General features: G+C 43.2%; 2 protein-coding genes across 3 annotated transcripts in view; both read left to right on the top strand.

Moving 5' to 3' along the window:
• Positions 1 to 24,282, top strand: part of crtc3 (CREB regulated transcription coactivator 3) — a 33,853-nt gene extending 9,571 nt beyond the window's left edge. Inside the window, exons 3-15 of one of the 2 annotated variants that reach the window (XM_035152277.2) lie at positions 869 to 997; positions 5,205 to 5,266; positions 9,465 to 9,527; positions 11,953 to 12,056; positions 15,940 to 15,978; positions 16,060 to 16,145; positions 17,146 to 17,195; positions 17,888 to 18,108; positions 19,053 to 19,288; positions 19,688 to 19,864; positions 20,370 to 20,450; positions 21,080 to 21,287; positions 22,063 to 24,282. In XM_035152277.2, coding sequence (XP_035008168.1) covers positions 869 to 997; positions 5,205 to 5,266; positions 9,465 to 9,527; positions 11,953 to 12,056; positions 15,940 to 15,978; positions 16,060 to 16,145; positions 17,146 to 17,195; positions 17,888 to 18,108; positions 19,053 to 19,288; positions 19,688 to 19,864; positions 20,370 to 20,450; positions 21,080 to 21,287; positions 22,063 to 22,268 — 1,662 coding nt within the window. In that variant the 3' untranslated portion in view covers positions 22,269 to 24,282. The remainder of the gene's footprint in view (positions 1 to 868; positions 998 to 5,204; positions 5,267 to 9,464; positions 9,528 to 11,952; positions 12,057 to 15,939; positions 15,979 to 16,059; positions 16,146 to 17,145; positions 17,196 to 17,887; positions 18,109 to 19,052; positions 19,289 to 19,687; positions 19,865 to 20,369; positions 20,451 to 21,079; positions 21,288 to 22,062) is intronic. The other variant, XM_035152284.2, reaches the window with a different exon arrangement.
• LOC118105716 (ras GTPase-activating-like protein IQGAP1) overlaps positions 1 to 27,046 on the top strand; it is a 331,334-nt gene that overhangs the window by 35,908 nt on the left and 268,380 nt on the right.

Below are 27,046 nucleotides of genomic sequence, written 5' to 3'. Positions count from 1 at the left end.
TTCTCTGTTATTGTCTATTTAGGTTGAATATGTCTTAAATTTGTGAAGGTGGCACGCGATGATCCAGAAAGTTGCTTGAATTTAACTTTGGTCTTCATTAATGTTGTTGGACAGCTTAATGCAGATTGATATATTCCTTTTATTGAATGGAACAACCTCTTGCACTGATTTTCTTCGGGAGAGATTTTGTATGGGACTGTAAAAAACAGATTAGCAGTTCAGACTGGGCTGTTTTTTGTCCTGGAATAATGCCTCGCAGTGCATACTTTGTTTTCTGTCCGATTTGTTTGTATTTAAGAGAAGATTCTTAAGTACATTTTCTATAAATTCATTATGATATTAATCGAGTAATAAAAAAGAATCGATAGGTGCAGCCCTAGCAACAAGCCTATTTTGAAAATGGGGGTTAGGTTAATTGGAGACTCTAAATTGACCATGGGAGTGAATGGTTGTTAGTCTCTAAATGTCAGCCCAGTGAAATGCTGGCGACCTCTCGAAGGTGGACCCCCCCTCTCGTCATCTGGCATCTCCTAACCCCCGAGACTCTCAGAGGTGATCTTTGTAATCACCGGAAAAAACAATGGATGCATGGGCTTGCATCGTAGCCACGATTCTGTGGCTGTTATCATCGTACATCAAATTTGATGTGATCCCAAGAGTGCTAATTCATAAGATAAGTGAAATCCCACAGTCTGTAGGTGTTGTTGGACTGGATACGGATTAAATGGAGTTTTTTGCATGTACAACTAAGGTTTCTATTGATCTCTGTCAAAGTGTCGATGCTTTCGTTCTCCTCTTCCTGCCGACCTGTGGAAACTACAGTGTTTATGTCTCTGGTTTGAGAAGACTCCTCCTGTCTCTGTCTCAGGGGGGTTTCCCTTCAGGATTGGACTCCACCAGAGGGACCCGCCACCATGGGCTGGTCGAGAGGGTTCACAGGGGCCCCAACCGAATCAACTCTCCCCATCGCCGACCCATCGACAAGCACGGACGGCTGATATCCTTCTGTACATTAGTGCTGGAAGTAGGAGATCTCACAATGTGTCATGATGTCATCACCATGAAAGGTTAATCGATTCCAGGTTTACTGTTGTGTTTTTTCTCTTACATGGAGGTTTGTGTTTATATGGTTTTAAACAGGCTGGATGTGAGTCTATCAGTATAAAGCCAACATTAGCATTAACAGCTGATCACAGCTGATAGATAGATAGATTAGATTACTTTACTGATCCTCGGAGGGAAGTTAAATCATCATAGCTGCCAGGAATATCAAAATACAACAAAATACGAGATAAAAAAGAAAAGAAATACACAAGGTGCAAAGTTCAAATACACACTATACGACAGAATGGGAGATTAAATATATAAGGTGCAAAAGGAGAAGTGATACTGGTGTGCAAAGACTGGTGGTGATAACGTTATGTTGAAATGATGATAATGTTGATAATAATAATGTACAGTGATAGCATAGCAATAATAATACGAGCACAGCATATTCATAATAATGTAATAGCAGTAATAATAAAGTATCAATAGAGTGGTAATAACCCAGATATGTATTTATGACTAGCATGTGATATGTACATAAATCCATACACACACAGCATAATATATGGATATGATATATAACCTTAATATAGTTATTAGAGATTTTTACTTCAGGAACCGGCTGTCGCGCTCTATAGGACAGAGATTAACTTTCCTGAACTGGAGTCACACCCTGTATGTCACATTTACATGAAACACACCTGGTAGCGTTTTAATAATCTGTTCATTTCCTGCCTGGAGTCAGAGTCGACCTGTCACCGTGTAACAGCTCAAGAGGAGTGTGTGATGTCAGACCAGCACATTGTTCTGTGCATAACAATGAGAACAAAAGCAGAACATAATGGTCACTGGATGAGGTACAATGACAAAATAAAACTGTCAGAACTGTGTGACAGTATAATTGAAACTTGTTTCTACAGACAGAAACATGTATGTAACCTGCACTGATGGCAATGAAGCACTTTATTGTTATAGCACACAGCATGTTGTGGAGAATGTAATCACAACTTTGTTTACAAGAGACTTCACTGGGCACCTGTTCAAGAGTTGGTTATGGTTCTAAACTATCATTAATATTATTAATAAACCTATTGCTCTTTGCAGCTAACACAATATAACAAGGTGACAGTGCTGGATAGTCTACTGGATATTTCAGTATGTGCCACATAAAAGACAATGGAATAAATATGGACTCACTACTCCAGTAGAATATACTTCCTGAGCTCTTATCATATGATGTCATGACTTAAAAGGCGACACAGCATGAACTGCCACTGGAGTTTGGCTGTAGCACTCCCACAACCAGAATCAGAATGGACTTCTGGTATGTAAAGTATGTGTCCACTGTCCACACTCAAGCATTTTGAGTCTAGTCTATTATCTTGGTGTACTTACCCATAAATAGACACACAGCTAGGAATGAGGACAACAGACACAGAACTAATTCATTAGGAAATGTTACAGGACGAGACGGTGCACCAGAGGCTTGTTAGTGAGCGTGGATGTTCGTGGTGTTTTCAGCAGTTTGGGACCACAGACAGTTTTCTGACTGCTTATTGGAACAGCATCAGATTGGTCAGGTGATTTGTTTTGTTTTGGCACATGACTTCTTGGGTTAGCCCGATTCTCCTCAGTTACATTTCCAACGTGTGTTTTAATGATCTTGTTTTGGCCCTGCCAGCCACAGAGTGAGTGCCTGAACAAGGCCTGACCCAAATGCAGAGCAGATGCATTCATCGTAAATTACTCATCAGTTTGTCATCACTAATTTAGCATTTTTTTTATTTCACAGTAATTATCAGGAATGTTTTGACATCTGCCCTCAAAGCGTATCTGATAGAATCGTATTTAACTTCGGAAACATAACGAAACTCTGTGTTAAATGTTTCTGTTCGTTGTGAATATGAGTTGTAATGAAGCACGTATGTTTCTGCTGTTGTTACTGTCACAACAGAAGCAGTTGGTTCATCTGTATTTGGAAGATTTCAGACTGTATGGTTCCTTGTGTATCGATGGTGTTATCATTATGGTGCGAAGGTCACTGTTGAGACTGTCGGTGTAGTTGGTGCCAAAACACGGTGCTGCTGGGGTTCTTGTGGCTAACCCAAGTTAGCATCGCCCTCGTTCCCTCAACAAGAAGCCAGTGAGCTTTTTCCACATCTAATTGTGATGATTACACAAAGTGGAGTCTCTTTCAAACAAGTTTATGTTTCTTGATACACGTAGTTTTCAGCAAGATAATCTTCATGAAGCCTTAATGCGAACTACATCACTGTGATGTCAAAGACGATTTAGTGAGTAATGTTGACGATTAATGTCCCCAAATAACCTCGCTAGTTTCTTTTAGCCACTTGTTAGAAACCACTTTTTTAAAGACACATAAAATATTAAATAAAGAATCAAGAATTGTGGTTTTTACTGACATATTTTATTGTACAATAAACCTTGGAAATTAATTAAAATAAACCACAGGCCACATTTAGGGCATCAAACTGAAAACCCTTAAAAACTCCTCTTTAACTTTGGGACAAGGCTATTTCTGGGTATTCTGAATCATTCCTGTGGCAGGACTGTCCTGTCAGCAGTTTTCACAAGGAGGACATCACTCCTTTACAGGTGCTTTTATTTTAACACATTCATTCTGTTCATCTTAGTATTACATAGAAAGGTCGAGAGCATGTATGGGCGGGACTCCATACCAAGGTTCCACTTCACGGTCACTACGACACAGGCTCACAACTCCAAATGACGTCAGGAGCACAAGAGGGCGGCAGCCGCACCCAGAACGTTTGTTTCATTTTTGTATGATAGGAAGTGGAGATAAATCATATTCTATACAGTCTATAGAAGTTATGTTACAGAAGACGTTAGAAGTCATGGGGGTTAAACAGGCAGACTTGAAGGGTTTTAGTTTCCAAGTTATGTAGATAATGTTTAATATGTCAATTTCTCATCCACACAAGGACAAATGACAGAACCATCATGTGGTCATATACCCCACATAAAATAAGCGAGTTGTAAAGATTTAGCTAAAATATAGTTTTTTTTTTTGTTGGCTGATAAACTTACAATCATTTAAACTTTGAAAGAAACGTTTTTGGCATTGCTGTTATTTGGGGCCACTGAGAAGTCAAACTACAGACCATCTTCAACTGTGGAAAGTGGTTTAAATGATGACTTGGAGCAGAGCAGCGTCTTGAAAATAAAAATGGGTGGTTTGTGTCTCTTATCCAATCACAGTGCCATGAAAGAGGAAATGTGGTTGGTGGCTGATTGACTAAAATACACAGGGATTTTTGAGTTGTATCCCAGTTTTACTTTCACTGCTTGTGTAGAGAAATGCTCGCTCATTCATTGACACTGTTTGGGCTTAATCCCACTTTGACTGTAGCTTGTTGATCGATGTGGAACTACTCAGCGAACCAGTTGGACAGGATAGTTCCCTCTCTCGCTGTCTGCAGACACCACACTTCTGCCCTTTCCGCTACAATTTGTATATGTGTGGTTTTGCTTATCCTGTGTTTTGTTTGAGAGGTAATGAGTGATGGTGTGTCTTCAGTTTCTGTAAATCTCTCTCACTACTGATAATAATTTGCCCAAGGCCTGAGCAGATGCTTTGCAGAACGCTGGTCGGCCTTATGCGCCTGCTAATCTCTGCTATAATGTGTTTTTGTTGATCGGTCAACATTTTCAACTCTCCACCCAAAACAGCGATCCAGAGAGCAGCCTGTTTCAGACGAGCTCAAGGACTGTGGGTCAGACCAAACCCCCACCCCCAGACAATGTCAGGAACTCTGCGTCAGTATTCAGCAGTAAATCAGATAATAATGTCTTTGTTTCATTAAGTGTTTGAAAAAGGAAGATTTACACTTCAGGGCTTTGATGAGAATGTGGTTACAGAACTTTCTTCTCTTGTTATATGTTCAACTCTCATCCTCCTGTTTATGGCATGCATTAGTCCTTTGATCTCTAGTTGGAACCCAGCCTGGTTTATTTTTAGATGTCAGTGTTAATACGTATCAGTTTCAGATATGTACGATATACTTGTTGTCTTCTATTTCTTTCTTTGTGATGATTTCAATTATGATAGAAAAAACATATTTCTATCAAAGTCATGAGTCTGTATTTGTTCTGATAATTTCCTTAACAAACCCCACATGGAGAGTTCCCCATATGGCGCAGTGTACCTGTCCCCACCTCCGGACAACAACTGGAGAAGGTGAGTCGTGCATCTCTCGAGCTGCTGACTGTCATTGTCTTCTCTACTTACTCTAATGAGAACAGGAACTGTTTCCTGTTGCCAGCGTGCTTCCTGTTTCAAACCTCTCTCTCTACCTACTACTATCAAGGCACAAACACTCAGCGGCACCGAGGCAGTGTGACGTCAGAGCTGTTGCTGTCATTGTTTCTGCAGAAATGCTTCAAGTATCAGGATGCTGTGTTAGCCCTGGGAAACCTGCATCTAACTAAAGGTGTTTGACAGATAGCCTTTTGCTCTAAAGGTCATAGCCAACAGCAGTAGTCCTGCTGTTATTGGATTTAATGTTGTCACAGCATCGTTGCCTTGTGGTGCAGAATCTCCCCCTTAGCTGAGATTCAGTTGTAGTACCTGCTGGAAAACGAGGCCTGACGAGCCGACCAAGATTAGTTTCCCAGCTCTGGTTGTGCCTTCGTAGAGCAGTCAGTGTTTGGGTAGACAGCTTTTCCCCAGTGTTTACAAGGGAGTGAATTATGGTCCTGTGATAAAATGGCTCAGCCAGGCTCCTCCCCTCTCACTCTCTGGACATTTGTGTTTAGTACGCTGGCTTCTGGCCGGCTGCCAGTCTCCCTGCTTCTTCTTCTTCTTCTTCTTTCGCAGCACAGACGTTCTCTAGGCTCAGTGGAGCGTACTGTAACAGCTTGTACTGTAGAAGTGAGCGGGGCCCACGCCCTCTCATCATTGTTGACAGCACAAAACAGGTTGGCTGACAAACGTCCTCATGGAGCAACCAGACGTCAGTGTTCTCAGAGTGGGTGTTTCTGGAAGCGCCATGTGGCACCATGCACTGAATGCAGACTTTCATGTTTAATTTGAGCAGCCTGGCTTCAGACCACGTTCCTCAACCAAACAGTGAGCATCACATCATATAAACTTCTGTCATGAAACCATGTGCAGACGTGGTTAGTCTCCATGAAGTGAACCTCTGAAATGATGAATCTATCTGTAGTGGGAACTTGTACATGGTCTAATCGTAGCGAAGATGTAAAATAACACACAATTTATGTCTATTCTAGTCATGCTCATCTTGTTCATAGTTTCTTCTCTTCCATCATAGAATTCTATATTTCTATATGTGACTGGCATCAGCTCTGTCAAGTCTCTGCAGGCCAAGCTTCGCCTCCTGCTCCAACCTGCAGCAGATTGTTGTCACAGTGTGTAACAGGGATAAACTTCCCCCACTGCAGTGAATGATAGCCAACTTTACTGTCATTGGCAGAGACAGTGGGGGCAGCTTCAAGCATCTAATGTCTACTAATACAAATTTTAGTTTCATAGTCTTTTAGATTATTGTTAATTATGTGTGCTTATGACTCACTTTTTAAAATATTGATTTAGATGTTATCTTTTCTAAAGACTGCTCCTTACTTCTCTTTCATAATCCTTATTGCTCTCTTTAGTATCAGTATCAGAGTATCAGTATCTAAAAGAAGTGAATAGAGAAAGATGGTCACATAGTCACACAGAAAAGACCAAAGTTAGAGCATTAAAATGATTATGACATAAAAATACAGTCCAGTTGGATAATAGACCACAAACTTTCCTGTAACCACTTCATCTTTCTACAATCAATAAAACCCTAATGCAGTTTGGTGTTTATGAACTTATTGATGTTTGTTCAGACGGTGGGTTCAAGCTGAGCTCCTCAATGAAAAGATCACATTCCAGCTATTTAAATAGATTCCTGCTTATTTCTTTGTACTGTAGGTTGTAAATGTGGTTAAAAAGAAAGGGCTGCACATCAGTGTTGTGTTTCAGCTGAAGTCTTGCCAGAGAACAGAGGCTCTGTAGAGTATTTAAAAAACATTCTCCTCTTGTTCAAAATCAGCAAGCAGTGACTCAGTTTTAGATCCGTCCAGGGAAATGGCGATAAGCTGTTGTGCTGCAGTGAGAAGCAGATTCCCTCCTGTCCGTCTCAGGGGAGAGCGGGGCGGTAAGTGTTTACAACGCCAACCACATCTGCAGTGCATTAACGCCAGTCAGCTCTGGAGAAGAGCCACACAGCTTTTTAACCGTTTCACTCCAGTGATCAGCCACTCACGTTCTCCGGCACTGATGATTGGCATAGTGCAAACACATTTCCTCACTGGTGTGTGTTTGTATTGAGATGATTCTGGTGAAGCGTCTCCTCCTCTGTCACATTAAACCCTAAAAGCATTTGGTCAGTATGAATGGATGGTCAGGCATGACAGAAAAGCAGAGGAACAGAGCTGTTCACACAGCCTCTAACTGCTCCTCAGCAGCAGCCCGGCCAACAGATCTTCTCCAGATTTGGTCAAGCTGGGGTTTTTTTTACGAAATGAAGGGATTTCCCAACTTATGTCCATCTGTAGTGAGTCGGGCCATGATTTGGATATCCACCATCTGTCCTCTAGAGCCCACTCATGGTAGTGCTTTCTTGGAAATGGGTTAGAATATCACTGTATGCTGGTGCCTGGGAAGAGATGCACTTGAAGGGGTTTGGTTCCTGGGGGTGACTGATGCATCAGACCTGCAGGCCTGGATGTGTCCCTTTAGAGATCATCTGCTACAGGGTCACAGCTTCAATCCAGTCCCACGCTCTCCTCCTCCTCTGTTCACCCATCTTTGGCCTGCTATTCCTGTACCAGCCTCTCTCGGGATGAAAGCTCAGACCAGGCTCCCTGGAGATTGCTCTGCAGTTTTTCCTTCCATGGGGAGAAATGTACAATTTTCTTCCTCTGCTTCTTTGGGATATGTTGTTTGATGGCTCCTTTTTTATATAAAAAGTAAGGGTGTTCCAATCCGGATTTCAGGTGCCGATCTCAGATCGTTTGAAGTAGTATCGACCGATCCCCGATCACTGGGTCTATGGTCCTGTTTACGCCTGATTAACATGCGTCTGGGCTGATCTGAGTGACCAGTAACCTTTACCCTATATGTAAATAAACCCTACAGGACTGAATCCTACTCAGAATTTAGTCAGTAAATGTCCATTATTACCATTACGTTGTTCCTGCCACACTTTAAACTCCTGTTTCAGTTTGTTTCACTGTCAGCCAGCTGCAGGAGTGACGCTGTGTTATAACTGAACTATATGAGCAGGACACAGTGTGACTTTCTCTGATGTTTTCCCATCGCAGATAGATGATGAAGAAAGGCATTAATACCAGAGAAAGGAGAAATGTGCATCCTGTTCTCAAAGAGACTGGTGATATTGCGTAACACAAGCGTAACTGTTGCTTAAACGGGCGCAAAAACACGAGTTTCTTGTGTTCTTACAGTGAACGATCCTTCAAAGTGGCCCAGGATGCATTGCTGAATGTGGTCTGAGCGATCACATCTCAATTTGAAAGCCTTCATGTAGTTTTATTGATTTGTTTGACTATATTAACAATATTGTAAAAGTCTAGGAATGAGAAAATATCATGAATTCAATTGACAACTGAGATGAGAAAAGAAACAAGATGCCTCACTCGTTAGTTATTTCCACCATCAGCTCCATACAAAAGTGTTTACTGGAAAAATGACGAGTGAGCCATCTCAATTCCTTCTCATCTCTGTTGAGAGTTGCACTTCATGAGTGACAGCTGTTTGTTTTGTCTCATCTGATAAATATGATAAATGATTTGATAATGATAAATACATATTACAAAGGTTCAGTTGAGTTCTTCTTTGAAGACTAGTGTAAGAAAACAGTGCTTGTACCTCCAGGAGGAGTCAAAGAGTCCAACCCCTGTCCTGCAGAACGCTCCAGAACAATCCACTGGTTCACTGTTCCCACTTCACGGTCTCAGGCCTCCACAAGGACTCTTCACATCCACTTGTTGTTTCTCTGAGCACTGAAGTCCTCAGGGAGCTGGTTGGGTTGCACCGGTTTTTCTCTTCCCATTAGAAACGAGAGAACGTTGGTGACTGGTCCTCAGGTTCCTGGTCTGCACTCATTCTTCACTCTGCTATTAACTTATATTCTGTCATTTGTTTTTTTTCATTTTCCTCAAATTTAAAACTGTATTTTGCTGTATCTATTTCTGCTATGACAATTTGCCAGTGTCATTTCTCTTTTCCTCACATGTGCCAACACAAATACATCATGTTTTATTACCGATTTTTCCTCCTTCCTAAACTTTACGGCAGGAGCCAGGGCTCGCTCCTTTCACCCAGTGAATTTATCTGTCTTGCTTTTCCTCTGTCTTTGAAGGGAACAGCAGCCATGGACTGAGGAAAAACGGCCTGGGTTTAGATTAATATCACAACTCAACAGGTGACCCTTGACCTCTCTCTCTTTCCCTCAGTCGATCTTTACTGCTTCATCCCTCTCAGAAGCCAACGGTTCTCTTCTTTCTCTGTGAGCGCAGAACGTCCTGGTTTCTATCCTTCTGTCAATCTCTGCCTGTTTTGTAACATCTCTTTCTTCCTCTGAAGCACTGACATAGAGGGGCACAAAGACCGATATGGTCGATTTCGTAATCTCTTTTTCTCTTTGTAGTTTTCCACTTATCTTTCCCGTTTGTTATTTCTGAATTATTAATCAATAGTTCCTCTCTTACTAACCCAGCTTCAGGACTCATGGCTCCTTCACAGTCTAACATCAAGGCTACTTCTTCTCTTTTTCTTGCTTTCAGCCTTTTTACATTCTTCTTCATGTGTTGTTATAATTTACACATAAACACTAGGGCTGTAACGATTCTCGAACCAAAACCGAAACCGCGGTCCAGACGTCCACAGGTTCGGTTCACGATACACAAAGACGAACTCCCCACGCTGCAGGTGCAGCCTGTTGCGTGTATGTGTCCAATCACACTTCAATCCAATCACAGCCCTTCGTCATCTGAGCCAACACAGAAGTGACCAGTATCTTCAGTATCTTCAGAGCAATGAGTGCGGAGGTCAGACAGAATCGTCTGTTTTACTTTGACTAAAGTGCGTTGTAACGTCTGCGTGTTGTCTGAAGTCAGAGTCGGGAGGGAATCAGGTGCCGGACTCAGGTGGACTGTTAATTCCTTATGGAGTTTCCCTGGAGCTGCCGGCCGGTTTATGAACGACTGACTGACCAACTTGACCATCGAATTTACCGTGATGCCCTGAACATATTGTATATATGAACGCTGTTGTTATTGAAGCGACACGGACGTTTCTCTTTCTGTTTACTCTCCTGAGTTGTTGGTGTATGAAGATCTGCGGTACAACCCGCAGCAGATTATTTTTCTTGTATCTGTTTTTCGTTGTTTGAACTGGATTGAACTGAACTGTGTTGGACTTGTGGGGAGATTGAAACAGACTTTATAAATATACGGATTGAACTGGACGTTGAGACTGGGGGAGACACACACACTCACACACACACACAAACTCACGTAGTTTTATGTGAAGTTAAGTCCAACATGTTCTTTAGTACTTTTCCAGAAATTCCCTCCCCCGCTTCTTACGCACCCACTACACCCCACTGAAAAAGAAAAAAAAAGCGAGGTCCGAACCGAACCGTGGATTCTGCACATCGTTACAGCCCTAATAGTCACTGCTATAGGCCCAGTGCAGAGATGAGGTCTGACTACAGGATTATCATTATCCTGTGTTTGATGTTGTTCAAAGATCAAACACTGACTGTAAGTGGTAAGTTTCTTATATCCAGTTATGTTTTCTTAGTCACTGTCTCACTGAGGGTCAACTTGTGGCTGGTCCGTCACATTACATCCAAACTGCAGCTAACCGTCAGAGTCAGAAAGACAAATGTGTGAATCCTTTGAGATAGTACATGTCTGGTTTTCACAGCTCTACAGACACAGCCATACTGCATTTGATCACTGCTTGTTAATATATTAATATAATGCATTCGGTGCTTGACAGATTAACTTAACTAACATCTTTACAGGTTAACACTCAGCCTAGATTTAAATGCAAAGCTCGGTGAAACACATTCTAACTCACTTAGAGACGGAAAATACATAATTTCCCCAAATCTCATCTGAAATGTTGACGTTATTTCATGTAAAACATTGCAAATTAATTCCAATGTATACATGGAGTGCTACAACATTAGATTGTTTCTTTAGATATTGTTTTGCTTGGAAGTGTTGAATTTGAAATACAACAAAAAGCATGTATTTAGATCTTTATGTTTAATCTTTATATATATATATATATATATATGTATAAGATTTTCATATTTACACAGCATAATTACATCAGTTTCTTTTTACATCTGCCGAAGCATCCAACAGCTCCGAAAACATAAAGTCTTAGAAGTCGTTAAAGACTGATCTGATGGAATTATCAGAGTGATCTAATGCTTAGATCTGGAGCTTTGAAGGAAAGTAGTGATGACGCATGAATGAAGTCATTGAGGCGTAACGGAGAGCACTAGACAAAGCTCTCAGCTGCACTGATCCAGGACTCAGGGGTTTGTGTGGGTTTACCATGGACTCTACATTAAGATATTTATTTCAAAGCTAAGAATATTTTGTAGCTGTGAATTTAAACTGAACAGTGAAATACATTTTAGTAATAAAAGCAGAATGTGTTTACATCACAGATAGACAGTCCTGTGAGGTGTTTGTGTGTAAGGTCAGTGTGAGCCTGCAGCTCGTGTGGAGGCGGAGCAGGAAGCACAATGATGGTCCTGACCAATCATCTGCCTCTGTCCAAGGTGCTGGAACGCTTTGCATCATTCTCTTCTTCCTCCTACACAGAACCAATTCAGACTCGGCTCTTCACACGAGCGTCATGAACCCGAACCCTCAGGACCCCTTCGGCATCCACCAGCAGATGGGTCGAGGTCCCCACCAGCGAAATGGTGAGAGGTTCACACAAAACACCAGATGCAACATACACACCTTCAAAGAAACCAGATGTTTTACTTGTGTGTCTGTCTGACTGCTAAAGATTTTAGTCATAGTCTGAGAAGAGATGCTGGTTTTAAAGGATAGTAAAGAGAGCTCCTCTCCAGATGAGGAGAGCTCCTCTCCAGGTAGAGAGAGCTCCTCTCCAGGTAGAGAGAGCTCCTCTCCAGATGAGGAGAGCTCCTCTCCAGGTAGAGAGAGCTCCTCTCCAGATGAGGAGAGCTCCTCTCCAGGTGAAGAGGCTCCTCTCCAGGTGAGGAGAGCTCCTCTCCAGGTGAAGAGAGCTCCTCTCCAGGTGAGGAGAGCTCCTCTCCAGGTGAAGAGAGCTCCTCTCCAGGTGAAGAGAGCTCCTCTCCAGGTGAAGAGAGCTCCTCTCCCGGTGAAGAGCTCTCCCGATGAGGAGAGCTCCTCTCCCGGTGAAGAGAGCTCCTCTCCCGGTAGAGAGAGCTCCTCTCCCGGTGAAGAGAGCTCCTCTCCCGGTGAAGAGAGCTCCTCTCCAGGTGAAGAGAGCTCCTCTCCAGGTAGAGAGAGCTCCTCTCCCGGTGAAGAGAGCTCCTCTCCCGGTGAAGAGAGCTCCTCTCCAGGTAGAGAGAGCTCCTCTCCCGGTGAAGAGAGCTCCTCTCCAGGTGAAGAGAGCTCCTCTCCCGTGAGGAGAGCTCTCTCCCAGGTGAAGAGAGCCTCTCCCGTAGAGAGGCTCCTCTCCAGGTAGAGAGCTCCTCTCCAGGTAGAGGCTCCTCTCCCAGGTAGAACTCCTCTCTCCGTGAAGCCTCTCCCGGTGAAGAGAGCTCTCCTCCTCTCCAGGTAGAGGCTCCTCTCCCGGTGAAGAGGCTCCTCTCCCGGTGAAGGCTCCCTTCCTTGAAGAGCTCCTCTCCCGGTGAAGAGGCTCCTCTCCAGGTGAAGAGGCTCCTCTCCCGATGAAGGCTCTCTCCCGGTAAGCTCCTCTCCAGGTGCTCCAGGTGAAGGCTCTCCCAGGTGAGCTCCTCTCCCGGTGAGGCTCCTCTCCCGGTGAAGAGCTTCTCAGGTGAAGCGCCTCTCCAGTCTCCTCTCCAGGGAGTCCTCCGGTGATCCGCTCCTCTCCAGGTGAAGAGCTCCTCTCCAGGTGAAGAGGCTCCTCTCCGGTAGAGAGGCTCCTCTCCAGGTGGAGCCTCTCCCGGTGAAGGCTCCTCTCCAGGAAGGGCTCCTCCCAGGTGACCCTCCTTCCTCATCCCTCCGGTGAGCTCCTCCGAGAGAGCTCCTCTCCCGGTGAGGAGAGCTCCTTCCAGATAAGAGCTCCTCCCAGGTGAAGGCTCCTCTCCAGGTGAAGAGGCTCCTCTCCAGGTGAAGAGCTCCTCTCCAGGTGAAGAGCTCCTCTCCCGGTGAAGGGTGAGGCTCCTCTCCGAGAGAGCTCCTCTCCCGGGAGAGAGCTCCTCTCCAGATAAGGAGAGCTCCTCTCCAGGTGAAGAGGCTCCTCTCCAGGTAGAGAGCTCCTCTCCAGGTGAAGGCTCCTCCCGTGAAGCTCCTCTCCCGGTAAGGCTCCTCTCCTAGCTCCTCTCCAGGTGAGTCTCTCCAGGTGAAGGCTCCTCTCCAGGTGAAGCTCCTCTCCAGGAGCTCCCTCCAGATAAGGCCTCCTCCTCTCAGATAAGAGGCTCCTCTCCAGGTGAAGAGAGCTCCTCTCCAGGTGAAGAGAGCTCCTCTCCAGTCAGTAGTCCGGCCCATCCGCATCATCGTGATGTCATGTGACATCACAATGGGCAACAATTCGCTAAACCAGAGGTAACCTGGTCTGATGTGTTGGGAGATGAACTTTTGAATGGAGTGCTAATGACCATGATGCTGCACCATCAGTGCAGCAGCAGCACATGTTTGAAGTAGAGCCCCTCTGCAGGCTGCTCTGGCTCCATGTCCTGTAATCAAGCTAGTTTATGGTGTTTGTGTTTCGGTTCCACTGGTCATTTATTAACAGGGAGCACAGTCCATCCAGCCAGCTGCCTCTCAGATCCACTGAGACACTCAGAGCTTTGTTACACAATTCACTATCAGCCCAACTGATATGGTTTGATTATGTGATTGATCCAAAGGATAAAAAATAAAACTCTAAACTCAAAGAATTCCTCCTCCTCCCTCTCTCGTCTCACTCTCCATCACCTCTCTCGCCCTGTGTGTTCTCCATCTGAGCGTCCAGCGTGTTTTTGACACTGCTTGTCACTTTGGTCCGAGCTCGGCACTGATGAAGTGGATGAGTGAAGAGAGAAGTGCTTCTCTGCTGGATTACTACTCAGTGTGTTTAGCCAACAAGCTTAAACAGGATATTGCTTTAATATCTGGGCCAAGTGTAAGTTTCATATACAAACACAATAAACTGAGTACAGCACACTGTCTGTTGTGCCTTAAATCTCTTACCTTAGACCCAGTTGGAAATGTTGATGCGTGTGTGTTGCTCACAAAACAGCTGATTTTAGATATTACATGTTCAGTGTGGATTTGAGTCCATGGAGCTGTTTATCAAATGCAAAACCTAAAGTTGTTCAATTAACTATCGCAGACCAAGAAAACCAGAAAATATTGACATTTGTGAACCAGTTTATTCTCAGATTTCGGCTTCAAACATCACTTACAAAGATCAATCTGTTCTAAAAATATTTGCGGATTAATTTTCTGTCTATTGACTAATTGGTTAATCAATTTTGAATTGACCTTTCAGCTCAACTCTGAGTGCAGAGACTCAGTCATTGCAAAGCTTCCAGACCTATAATCAAGCTCAGCTGTTTGTGAGAGGCCGTCCTTGTATAAAGATGAACTCAGCTCCCTCTGCAGTGTCACAGTTTATATACAGGAGTCTTCTTGCATAACCTGCTGTATATAGTCCACCAGTATATATACACATGTCTGTGCAGGCTCTATATCCTTTCCTCTAGAAGAGACTACACACCAAACTGCTTCATGTAGGGGATCGAGCAGCGCTTCCTCGTCACAGCAGCACAGAGAGCTGTGAAGCCCCGGGGGCTCGTTGACATCTAAGGATTTCAGCATTTTTTAAGTGGTGTTAAGCCAGCGAGCTGATTAAAGAAGCATCGAACCAGGAATTACAGCTATGAGTCAAACTGCTGGAGTAGAAACACTGCAGCACCAGTCAGAGCAGATCTAACAGGTCACTGATTTCACTGATGCTTTTTTCATATTCCTGAACTCGCACTCAGTGCATTGCACGGTGGAAGTGATCCAGCCAGAAACACCAGACGGCCCCTCTCCATCCCAGACGTCCTGTTTTTGTCCCAGTTGCAAGCTCCCGCAACTAGACTTCTCTGAAATATCGCCTCGTTGTCTTTTCCGAGAAGCTGCTTCTCAAAAGAGAAGGACTGGACGGGCAGTGATTCAAAGACTAATGCAAGAGCAGCCGAGTTTGAGTCTGAGCGATGAGGAGGCTTGAAGAGAAACAAAGAAATGTTCCCAATAAGCAACAGAGTTTACAGGAAGCTTGTTGTTGAACACAAGAGTTAGACGGAAGTTAAAAGAAGGAGAGGACAAAGGCTCGTGTATCTGGCATGAAGTCGACAGTGAAGAGGAAGAGAATGAGCGTCTTTGTAGCACGAGAAAAACAATGGTCGTCTTTTTAGTCCTCTTCAGTCTGTGACCCCCCACCACTCTCCATCTCTGGGATTAATAACACGATGTCAGATGCCCAGCTGTTTATGAAACTACACAGTAATTACAGAGTGAATTCAAGCTGTCTGGTTATTGTTCCAGACAGCTGGTGAATATCGAATATCCTCTAATGTATCTCCATTTGTTTTTATCTCTTTATTTCTTCATCTATCCTTTCCCCTCCCTCTGTTGGCTTCCGTGGAGGCCGGTGTTCAGCTAGTGTAAATGAGGCCGAGGTGGACGGCTCTGGAGATAGTAAGTTGCGTTTTTCTTTAGTAATGGAGAAATGGTTCTGTAAAACATATATTTAATTAAAGTGTATGTTCTTCTCTGCAGTCTTCTCCTTCCCCGCCCTGCATAACGAGGAGAATCTCATTGGCGTCAATAAGCCTCTTCCCAAGCAACTGTGGGAGGCCAAGAAGGTGAGACGCTGCTCATTTGTAGTTCTTCAGTGTCTGGTTCATGCTCCCTGTGATGCTTCAAACTTAACTCCAAACGGAAGCAGCACGTTTCCAGGGAAAAGCCTCCAAATAACGACTGTAAACATTTAGCCTCAGTGGAGACCAATGGGATTTGTGTTTGATGAGCCACTGATGGATGATAGTTCATCTATAAACATCAGTTTCTCCCTCATGGAGCAATCAAACTTATAAATTACAGACATTTCTATACTGTCTAGATGAAGTGCAGAAATTATCAAAATCGTAGCTTGATAACTGAGGTTTTGACAGTAAGTGTAGTCAGCCCTGCAGACTGTATTCATAGTGTGAAGCTACATCTCGAGTGAGGCTATCTCACCTGCAGGTAGCTCATCGAGGCCACGACTCACTGTCTAAGGTTGTGAGTTCAAACCTCAGGTGATGAACAATAACTCCATTCAAGCAAATGCTGTTTAGGCTTCCTCATTTTCCTATTCCTCCTCAAAATGCCCAGCCCCGACCCATCGCTGCTCTCAGACCTGCACTGAACTCTGGTTATTCTCCTGAAATTATCTGGAGGGGCTGTATGTGAGAACACACAAGCTGAGGAGGAGTTTCTCCTGCCTACCCCTGGTAAAGATTCGATGGAGGATTCAGAGACCGAGTGGAGGCGCTGACGTTTCTAACACGCGACGAATACAGAACCGAAAAACCAAAACACAGGATGAACAAGAGGAGCAATAAAGTAGAAGAGGGAAAGTCCGGAACCGAATTCCCAGAGGAACCACTCGACCTGAATGAGAAAATAGTTGAGGTTGTGTTTTTCTCAGCTCTGTGTTTCAGTTGATAACAGGTAAGAATATATTGATGGGTCCCCAGGACAGTGTCAGATACTGAGCTCATCATTAAGTCAGGTATCAGCCATGATCGGACCGATCCACTGTGACCGTTTGAGGCACAGAACACAAAGGAATGATTCAAGCTTCTGTTGTTTCTGTTTCAGGTCCAGTCTCTGACATCAAGACCTAAATCCTGTGAAGTGCCTGGAATCAAGTAAGTTTGTATTTTTTACATTTAGAGAAAGTTACACAGCACGTGTTCACCCCACTACAGCTGATAGGACATGGGTATTTTCCACAGGCAGTAACTGTCACAGAAACAATGAAAGAAATGAGATGCCACACGTTCCCACCTTGTCAAACAGGATGCGTGTGTTGCTCTCTACACCTTGAATCCTTTTATAGGACGAGGAACACAGTTGTTATTACATCAGATTCCTTTGTGAAGACCATTGTCTTCCCACTGCGAACGACACAGACGTCATGATTTAGAGACAAACAGTCGGCTAACAACACTTCAGGATCTTTACATTTATCCTCATGTTGCCAGAATCAGACATGTGTTACAGTTCATACCATTATTATCACACAGAAAACAATACAGATGGAAAGATTTAAGATTCATAAAGAAGCCGACTCCTCTTGAAATAAAAGATTGAACAGAGATCAACAGCCAAACTGTTTCCTTTCCTGATTGAAACATATGAGCAGAAATGGAAATTGGAGAAATCCTTGAGGAATAAAAAGTGGATGAATAAAAAATACAGAGGCTGGAACAAGTCAAAGAAACGCCTTGTGGATTTAAAATGTCACGGCAGCACATTAAGTGACATTCCCTTTAATTGTGAGCATCTTGTTCTGCCTGATGAAACAAATAAGTTTTCTTCCCGTCTTCCTTCTTCGCAGTATATTCCCGTCTCCGGAGCAGAACCAGGGTCTTTCCCACTACCAGGGCTCGTTAAACACCGGCGGCTCGCTCCCCGACCTCAGCAACCTGCACTTCCCCTCACCTCTCTCCACGCCGCTGGACCCTGAGGACAACGGAGGGTATCCCAACCTCAGTGGCGGCAGCAGCACCGGAAACCTTCCCGCCGCCATGATGCATTTAGGCATCGGGAACTCACAGGGTGGGTGGAGTTCATTTCTACTTATAGAAACACACACGTGGTTGTAGATAAATCTCAGACTAACGTGTTTAACTTTATAAGAAATTTAAATTTAAATGCATGAACCACATTTAGTTTTCATGTTTTTTAGTTTTGTTTTTAAATATATTTATATTTTATTCAATTAAAAGTCACATCAAGAATTGTACAACATATATTGCATTGACTTCAGTGTGTTATTATATTATTTTAGAAGAATTCATATGAAATAATTAATATAAATGATTTTGGCGTTTATCTCAGTGAGTCTTTCAAGTTGGGTGATTTCTTTAATTTAAAATGTAGACATTTATAAGATGTTTTCCTCTTGTTGGATTCGTTGTGTTTTGCCTCTTCTCACTGTGCAATCTGTGAAATCTGTGAAATCTGTGCATGTCAATGCAAGTGAGTCGTCATCTTTAGGATCCTAGTCGTCATCGGTTCTAATAAAGTTGGGAATCGATGCTCCAGCGTGTTGAGCAGGTTCCAGGTTTGTTCCTCGGCCAGCGGAGCGACGTTCTGAGCAGCTCCCTCTCTCCTCTGTGTGGTCGAGCTCTCATGTCGAACACAGTTGAGCTTGGTCAAGCACCAAAGTGACGGAGGAACTTTGACCCTGTTTTGGCTCTTTACAAGCTGCTCTTTTCTTTTCCCTCAGTTTTCCTCTGTCCTCTCATGCTCCTTCACTTCGCTCTCCATCTCTCTCTCCCTCATCACACAATAAAGTTTAGTGTTTTGGGTTCAACGCTGGAGAGGAAGCTGGAAAATCCAGTGCATACTTCATCATAACTTCCGCACGTTCTCTCTCGTTTCTAGGAGCCTGCATCTGTTTCACAGCCGTATTAGTGTCCTTGTGATGTACATTCACGCTCGGAGGCTTTTTGCATCTGATTATCCGCCCTCACCTCTTGTCTTTGTCGTCCCTGCAGGACTCTCCTCCTCTCTGAGCAATCCCTCAATTCAGGCGTCCCTCAACAACTGCCAGCTTCAGTCCTCGCTCAGTAATCCCTCCATCAACTCATCTCTGCGTCTTTCTGGCAACTCCCCCCGGCGACGGCCCGCTCCCATCAGCCCCCTCACCTTGTCTCCTGGCACCGAGCAGCGCAGGGGTCTGACCAAGCAGCTGTCTCCCACCATGTCCCCTTCACTGTCCCCCATCACACAGGTAAATCAATAGACTGTTGGTTTTCCATTGCAATGATCTTTATAAAAACTACATGTACAGTTACACTAGGAGTGTTGATAATTAGTAGTATTCATACTATGAATTCATCTGTTAAATCTGAGTACTTTCTTAACCACAGATCTCACAGTTCAGACACTGACCGCTCTGACCCACAGCATGTGGACATTATTTCAGAATAAAAGCCAAAGAGAACCTGTCTGTTAATGGGGGTTGATGATTGGGATCTAATCTGTTCGCACTTTACTCTGAAGGACGTCGCTGCTGTGGGGGGGACGTGCACAGATCACATTGTGCGAGTGTGTAAATAAACTCTCACGTCTGTATGAAGCTGATGGTCAGACTTTAGTGACTCCTGCTGGTTCTCTCTGTCCCATCTAGGGAGTTGCTTTGGATACCAGCAACATGCCGAGGGAGCCGCCCCCCCCCTACCCGCTCTACCAACCCCCGCAGCACGCCGGGGACCAGGGCCGACAACGGCAGCCGCTGCCACAACAACATCAGCAGCAGCCGGCTTCTCCTCTTCAGGGCATCCCGCTGGACTTCAACACGGGACATGTACGAGCAGGCGTGCACAAAAACACACAAATTACACACCAGTGTTTGTAGTGTCTCGTGCGCTGTTGCCTTTTGAAATATTGTTTGAGATCACATTTACTCTGTAGTTAGTTTTTAAGATAATTTTCGCTTCATCAACATCATTGTTATCAATATCAGTCAACTTCAAAAGATATTTTTGTGACTGTCGATATTTTGAATCTATTGAATTTCTCTCTCTTAAAATGATACAAAATGTCCGTCAGAATTTCTCAGAGCCAAAAATTAATGTTTTGTTTTGTCCAGAAAAATTCAGTTTACACTTTGGAACCAAAGATATATGATCGAAATGAATTTCTGCTGATGTACAAACCAGCAAATCATTTCTGAACTAGAATTGTGGTTAGAATGTGATTATAATGACTTTACTTCCCTAAATCTCTCATTTACAAACCTGCTAATAAAACTGGTTAGTGAATGAAAGTTGTGGATCTGATGTTCTGTGACTCTTTGTTTTCACCGACAGCACAACAACATGTCATCGTTCTTCAACGACCCCTTCATGGAGCCGCAGTTCAACCGCCAGAACAAGACCTTCCCCTATCAGGTACGCACACACGCACACACACACACACACACACACACACACACACACACACGTAACTACAGTGTATATTTTCTCTCTGTCGTTCACTTTAATAACTCTTTGATATCAGCTGATCAACAAATATCAATAATAACAATATGATTGTGTTTGTAGTCATAATGAGAAAAGTCCTTCAATACATCAACAGTCCTCTCGAAGTATAAGAAGTGGAATGAACTCACGAATCCACATCTGGTTTTATTTAGATCACACTCTTACATTATTTTCTGCTGAGTCAGTGAAAATGTTAGAAAACGTGATCTTCTTTGATCTTCTTTGATCTGCATCCTTCCACGTACAGTGAAAATCTTTTCTGTAGCTTTACGTCACTGCGCCGACAAACAGAGGTGAAGATATATATAAGATGTATATTTGTAAAGAGTAAAATCACCAGAAGTAATTTAAACTCTGACTTAAAGCAGAAACTACTTGTTACTCCATCAGTTGCTCAAACATGTTGAAACATTTTCTTCAGCCGTGAAATGATTCTGATGTTTTTATAAAAGTCTCTGCAGCTTTTATCCGAAGCTGGATTTCATTGTTAGTCCGCTGTAGAGTCACAGAGGTTTTCTGTCCCCGTCTGTCTCCAGTTGGACCAGTTCAGTCTGTTGGAAAACGCCATGAGCTCCACAGCAGGGGGTCCGTGCTTCGACCCGTCCTCCTCCTCGCTCTACTACTCCCAGGCCGCGCTCTCCGGACTGGGCGGCAGCCACGGCAGCCTGCACGACCCCATGCACATGAGGTCCAACATGCTGTACTCCAACTGCAGCGGAGGGTTACCCAACATCATACTCACCGGTGAGGCCCCCCCCCGTTCAGGTTCCAGGTTCAACTCAGGTGATGGTCCATTTAAGCTGCGACCTGATTAAGAGGAAAGTTTTTATTGAATTTTATTATGGAAAACATCTGAGCATGAAGTACAAAGAAAAAGAGTTAAAGATTGGACAAAATATAAATAAAATATATATATGATTATTGTTATATATATATATAGTAATATTGTAACAATTTGCCTTATTTAGAATATAAGGGAATTAATCACACACGCTATTCTTAAGGAGAACGGGAGGATCGGTCACGCTGTGTACGGACGCCGCCCGCTGACCCTCTTACAACAAACCAATAATAAGATCTGGAACCTTATTATTTGTCCCACTAAAATATGGGATAATATATAGAATAACAGAATTGACTCACAAGTTTCAATTATTAGTTTGTATTACCAAGAAACAGAACTAAACACGGCTCCTCTTCTTCATCCTGAGATGTTTGTGTTCTTCCAGTTTCACGTCACGTGTTAGAAACCTCGTCAACACGTCCACTGCTCAAGTCGTTTCGTGAATATGAGATGAAACCAAAAGGGCGTGAAAGACACTGAAGCTTCAGAGTTTATGAGATTATAATATTTATTGTGTGTTAGTGATGCTTTAGGAAGATGAATGTGTCACTGGAGGAAATGAAGCCGCTGCCTCAGGGTTCAGCTCCGTCTCTGATGTTCGAGTCTGATCAGAGCTGAAGAGCTTCATGAGGAAACATTGAGCCTTCATCATGTCTTCCTCCCTCTCTCTCTCAGATGATTCCAACCCCACTCTGTCGAAGGACATCAGCAGCGCTCTCTCTATGTTGCCTGATTGTTTTGACTCGGAGGGAGGCTTCCCATTGGAGGACGAGCTGCGCATCGAGCCGCTCAGCCTGGACGGTCTGAGCATGCTCAGTGATCCGGACATGGTGCTACCAGACCCGTCTGTGGAGGACAGTTTCCGCAGTGACAGACTCTGAGCGTCTCGTAGTTTACACACACACACACACACGGAAGTTACAGATCTGTTCATGCATGATTAGACTCGGCCACATCCATCCACTGCCACTAAGATTCATTCAATGTGAAAGACGTGAACGTTGTCAAGACGACAAACAGCGTTCACACCTGCTTCATGTCAAGTTCCCCTCGCTCCAGAGTCGAGTCTCCTCCTCCAATCAGAAGGACTCTGACGAGCGGTGAAGAGCTGTAAGTTGGTCTGTTTCCTTTTCTCTCATCACCAGCTCACAGCCCACTGAAGCCATGGCAACCTCATCGCCATGGCAACGCAGCATAGCAACCCCACCGCCGTGCTGAAGAGCAGCAGAAACGCCAAAACACGATTAAGTTCTTTTCCTGCGCTGTTGAATCGGCAGTGACGGTGAAACATCTGGCAGCTTAAGTTCTTCTTCAGGTGAAATCAAATCCAGATGTGTTATGGTAGAAATGAAGACTAAATGTTTTTCTTGAAATGTTAGCCATCTATAAATAGATATAAATACTTCTATACATACAAATATATATATATATATATATATATATAACATTTCAGTCTAATCAGAATGTTTTCCAAAAAAAAAAAGGGCAAACAAAGAAGAGATTTGAATAAGTAAATAAAGATTATTTTGAATTTCTAATTAGAAGATACAATTTTAAGATGTATTAAATAGATTCTATATTTTTGTGTGGAAGTCGCGGACTCTTTAAAATCCACTTTAAGAAAGGAACTTTTTTTCTTTTGTTTATAAGAAATTCTTATATGTACATTCATATGTTTTATTTGACATTTTGTACTGATGCTTTTAAATCTTGTGAATAAGGGCATGCGCTGTGCTTCTGTGGATCCATTGTCACACTTCTTGTTCTTTCCTCGTGCCACACGTGACTCGTTCAGAGAGCACACTGCCCCCATGTGGACATCGGACAACATGTAACATTGCACTTAACATCTTTTGCACTAATTGGTTCACGTTGTGTTGACTAATATTTTATACACCAGGTAAAAGTGTTTTTTACCTGAAAACCCAAAGAAGTCGACTGAAGCCGTGAAAAGAAAAAGTGAATGTGTCTAAATGTGTTCGTCACAGACTCTTTAAAAACTCACCAGCAGCAGGTGTTCAATTCTGAGTAGATGTGAAAACTCGATGTGATTTTCTTCGACCGCGTCGTTGGTAAAAATATATTTTTGTGACGAGCTCAGTTTCAGGTGATTAGGTATCACCTGGGCCATTTGGGGCATTGAGTGCCCCCTAGTGTCGGCTTTGATCCGGTCAGAGCGAATCCGATCTGATGAAACGGATGTGGAGCGACGTGTAACTATGCAACTTGTTTTTTAATAAGTGAAACCTGTTGAACAGGTCGGACATTATGCAGTGACGCGACTTTCAGGATCAAATTTATTATCAATCACAATATTACATGTGTCCAGTGTCCACAGGAGCTGATCTTCAACCAGGAGGTGAAGGAGAGTTACTGCAGCATGGCACTGTCTGTTTGAGTGGTTTTATTTTGTACTGTCAGAAGGTGGCGCTGTGTGACTGTGTGAACGGCTTCTCTCTCTCTCTCTGTGGTGAAACCAGAACAGGCCACTTTTCTTTTTGTATATTTTATCTTCAGTTTGAGCTGTTGAAACATTTGAATCTGTTGTGACGGTTTAATGTGTTTATGATCTATACTTTCTGTTTCCTGCAGTCTAACGCCCGCTGCTGCCTTATTTTGTTCCGTCTCCACTTTTCATATTCCAGCAGTAACGACTATAATCACTTTAGCTTTAGCTCTGTTTGGTACTAACTTCCTGCCCACGGCTGTTTCCTGTCTGTTTTAGTTGCATATTAAAATGTACAGTTCTGTTATTTAAAGAATGTTTTGTCCACTTGTGTTACTACTTATTTTCTTTTATAATGTTAGTTTCTCTCTTCAAATCAAACATTTTTCTCAGTTTGTATGTTCTAGTGATTTTCTTTCTGATTCAATAGAATAAAACTCTTTAATGTGTATGAAGGTTGTGTTGTCAGAGAATGCAGTGATGCTTTGTGCCAGCAGATGGCAGAAGTGCAGTGATGATGACATTTTTAAGGCTTCGTTTATTTTTTTATTTAGTATTTTTCCAGCGGTTTTATTTTTAAAGATTTAAATCACGTCTTCTCATGAGCTGGTCATCTTCCATCTTATCTGGTTAAAGCCTCTTTACTTTCAAAATGTGGTTTCGTGGTAAAAGTAACTTTTTTTTTAACTTAGATCAATATACATCAATACAATAAATGAAAAGTAACCTCTGAGTTTAAAACCTCAACCTTCACTCAGGAGCAATAATGAAAATAAACTATTAATAAATCTTTTTCTTAAAGTTACAAAGTTAAGAAAAAACTAATTAAAAGAACAACAATTTAAACAAGAGAAAGACGATCAGTTAAAAAGAAGTTACACAATAATATGACCCATGTCAATCATACATTAATAATTGACGGTGAACTCCCACAGTTCTCGGCGGCCTCATTTCGGACCGTTGCATCTTTCAGACCCACTTTGTGCGTTCGCCACTTTGTGCGTCTCTCACACAAACGTTGGGATTTATAAAAACAAACGACTTTTACGCTAACTCTGACTCATGTTTACGAACATTTTGCAGACGTGAGGAGGTGAACTGAAGCAAATTATTGATCCACTTCAACAATAAAACCCACAAAGTTATTTGTGCTCCAGCAACAAAACTGTTTCATAAAAACACTTTGATTATTAAAGATTTAAATCAATATAAAGCAAGTTAGGCTTAGATACCATAAGACAACAGTTAATGATTCTTTAAGGATATTTTCTATAACTGAGGGTTAGGGTTAGATTAGGGATGAATGAGCCAATTCTGACTTTAGTTTCATATAAATCGCTGCAGTGACTTTGCTGTAAATCAATAATGTTCAGCTGTCAAACTTCCGCAGGTTGTTAGGATTCTGTTCGATGACTTTGCCACCTTGTCAATTTGCATAGTGACCTTATATGGAGGTTCCTGCTGCCACCTGGTGGTGATGACGTCATTTACAGTCAGTCTGTGCAGCACTGATCGTGGTATCAAGGTCCCGCCCATACCCCCACTCTTAACCAATCCTGAGTCAGTCTCAGCTGTCAATCATGATGTCTCTGCCTTTTTTTTAATATCAAATAACTAATTAAAACCAAACTGATCAGAATAAGAACCAAAGTTTAATATTTTCCATCATTTCAATCATCATGTTACTGACCCGTTTTCTTCGCCTGTGACCTCTGACCCTCAAACGCCAGCCACACCCTGAACGCTAGTTCCTGTGTCGTTACCACGTGCTCAGCGTTTGACCTTTAACTGCTTTTGTTGCTGCTCTTGGAAGAAGAATTCGACTTTTGTGTTGTGGAGGATTTTATCATCATGAAGGTGGAAGAGATGAACAGGAAGTTAAGTAGGTTGTAGATTTTTATTATAAATTCTTCCAGTGAAGTTTGTTTTCCAGACATGTTTCTGTTGCTGGTTTTAACCATTAGTTAATTTCTCTGAGGTCTCTGAGCTTGTTCCAGCACGTAGACAGATCCCTCAGCCCCCATCATTACTGAACCTGTGTGTGTGTGTGTGTGTGTGTGTGTGTGTGTGTGTGTGTGTGTGTGTGTGTGTGTGTGTGTGTGTGTGTGTGTGTGTGTGTGTGTGTGTGTGTGTGTGTGTGTGTGTGTGTGTGGACGTACAAGGTTTCATTCAGCAGCTCAGAGTCTAAACTCAGACGTGTTTCATCCTGTGAGTCGACCTGTTGCTCTGCTGCAGAAACAATTTACACCTGATGAGTTTGTGGAGGATTAAAGTTTCATCAGATCTCTTTCAGAGTTTTATTCTTATGTGTGAACTCTGAGAATCAGAAACATGACAACGGTAAAACCTGTGGTTGGAACAGAGCCTTCAGTGATTGGTCAGGCTCCTGTCACATGGAGGTCATGTCCAGCAGAAAACCACCAGTGTAGAACCCAACATGGAGACTGTGGAACTGGTTTCTCGTTTGTAGTGTTTGTGTCCACCGGTCGTTCTCGCTTCCTGCGCAGCGACACCACAAAACAGCTTTTTGAAACGAGATCCTTGTCGTGTGGCAGAAGATCACGGAGACGAACTCTGTTGTTTCTGTTCAAAGTTTGTTTCTGGAGTTCAGACTCTGGTCACATGTTTCTGTCTGAACCCATCGGACAGAAAAGGAACCTGAACCCAAACTGCTGAGCTGCACTTTGTGTTTAAAACGTCAGATCCACCAACACATCATTTCAGCATATTTCTCTGTTGAGTGTGTGTGTCTGTGACTGTGTCAGTGTGTGTGTGTGTCCCAACAGAACCCAACATGTCCCAACAGGTCCCAACAGAACCTAACAAGTCCTAACAGAACCCAACAGGTCCCAACAGAACCCAACAAGTCCCAACAGAACCCAACAGGTCCCAACAGGTCCCAACACGTCCCAACAGAACCCAACAAGACCCAACAGGTACCAACAGAACCCAACAGGTCCCAACAGAACCCAACAGGTCCCAACAGGTCCCAACACGTCCCAACAGAACCCAACAAGACCCAACAGGTCCCAACAGAACCCAACAGGTCCCAACAGGTCCCAACAGAACCCAACAAGACCCAACAGGTACCAACAGAACCCAACAGGTCCCAACAGAACCCAACAGGTCCCAACAGGTCCCAACAGAACCCAACAAGACCCAACAGGTACCAACAGATCCCTATGGGCTCTAGGATTCACTCTCCACTAACAC

This window comes from Hippoglossus stenolepis, chromosome 1 (genome assembly GCF_022539355.2).
Source record: "Hippoglossus stenolepis isolate QCI-W04-F060 chromosome 1, HSTE1.2, whole genome shotgun sequence".
In the NCBI taxonomy this organism is placed as follows: Eukaryota; Metazoa; Chordata; class Actinopteri; order Pleuronectiformes; family Pleuronectidae; genus Hippoglossus; species Hippoglossus stenolepis.
Note: the sequence above shows the minus strand (reverse complement) of the source record. Positions and strands in the feature narration are given on the sequence as shown.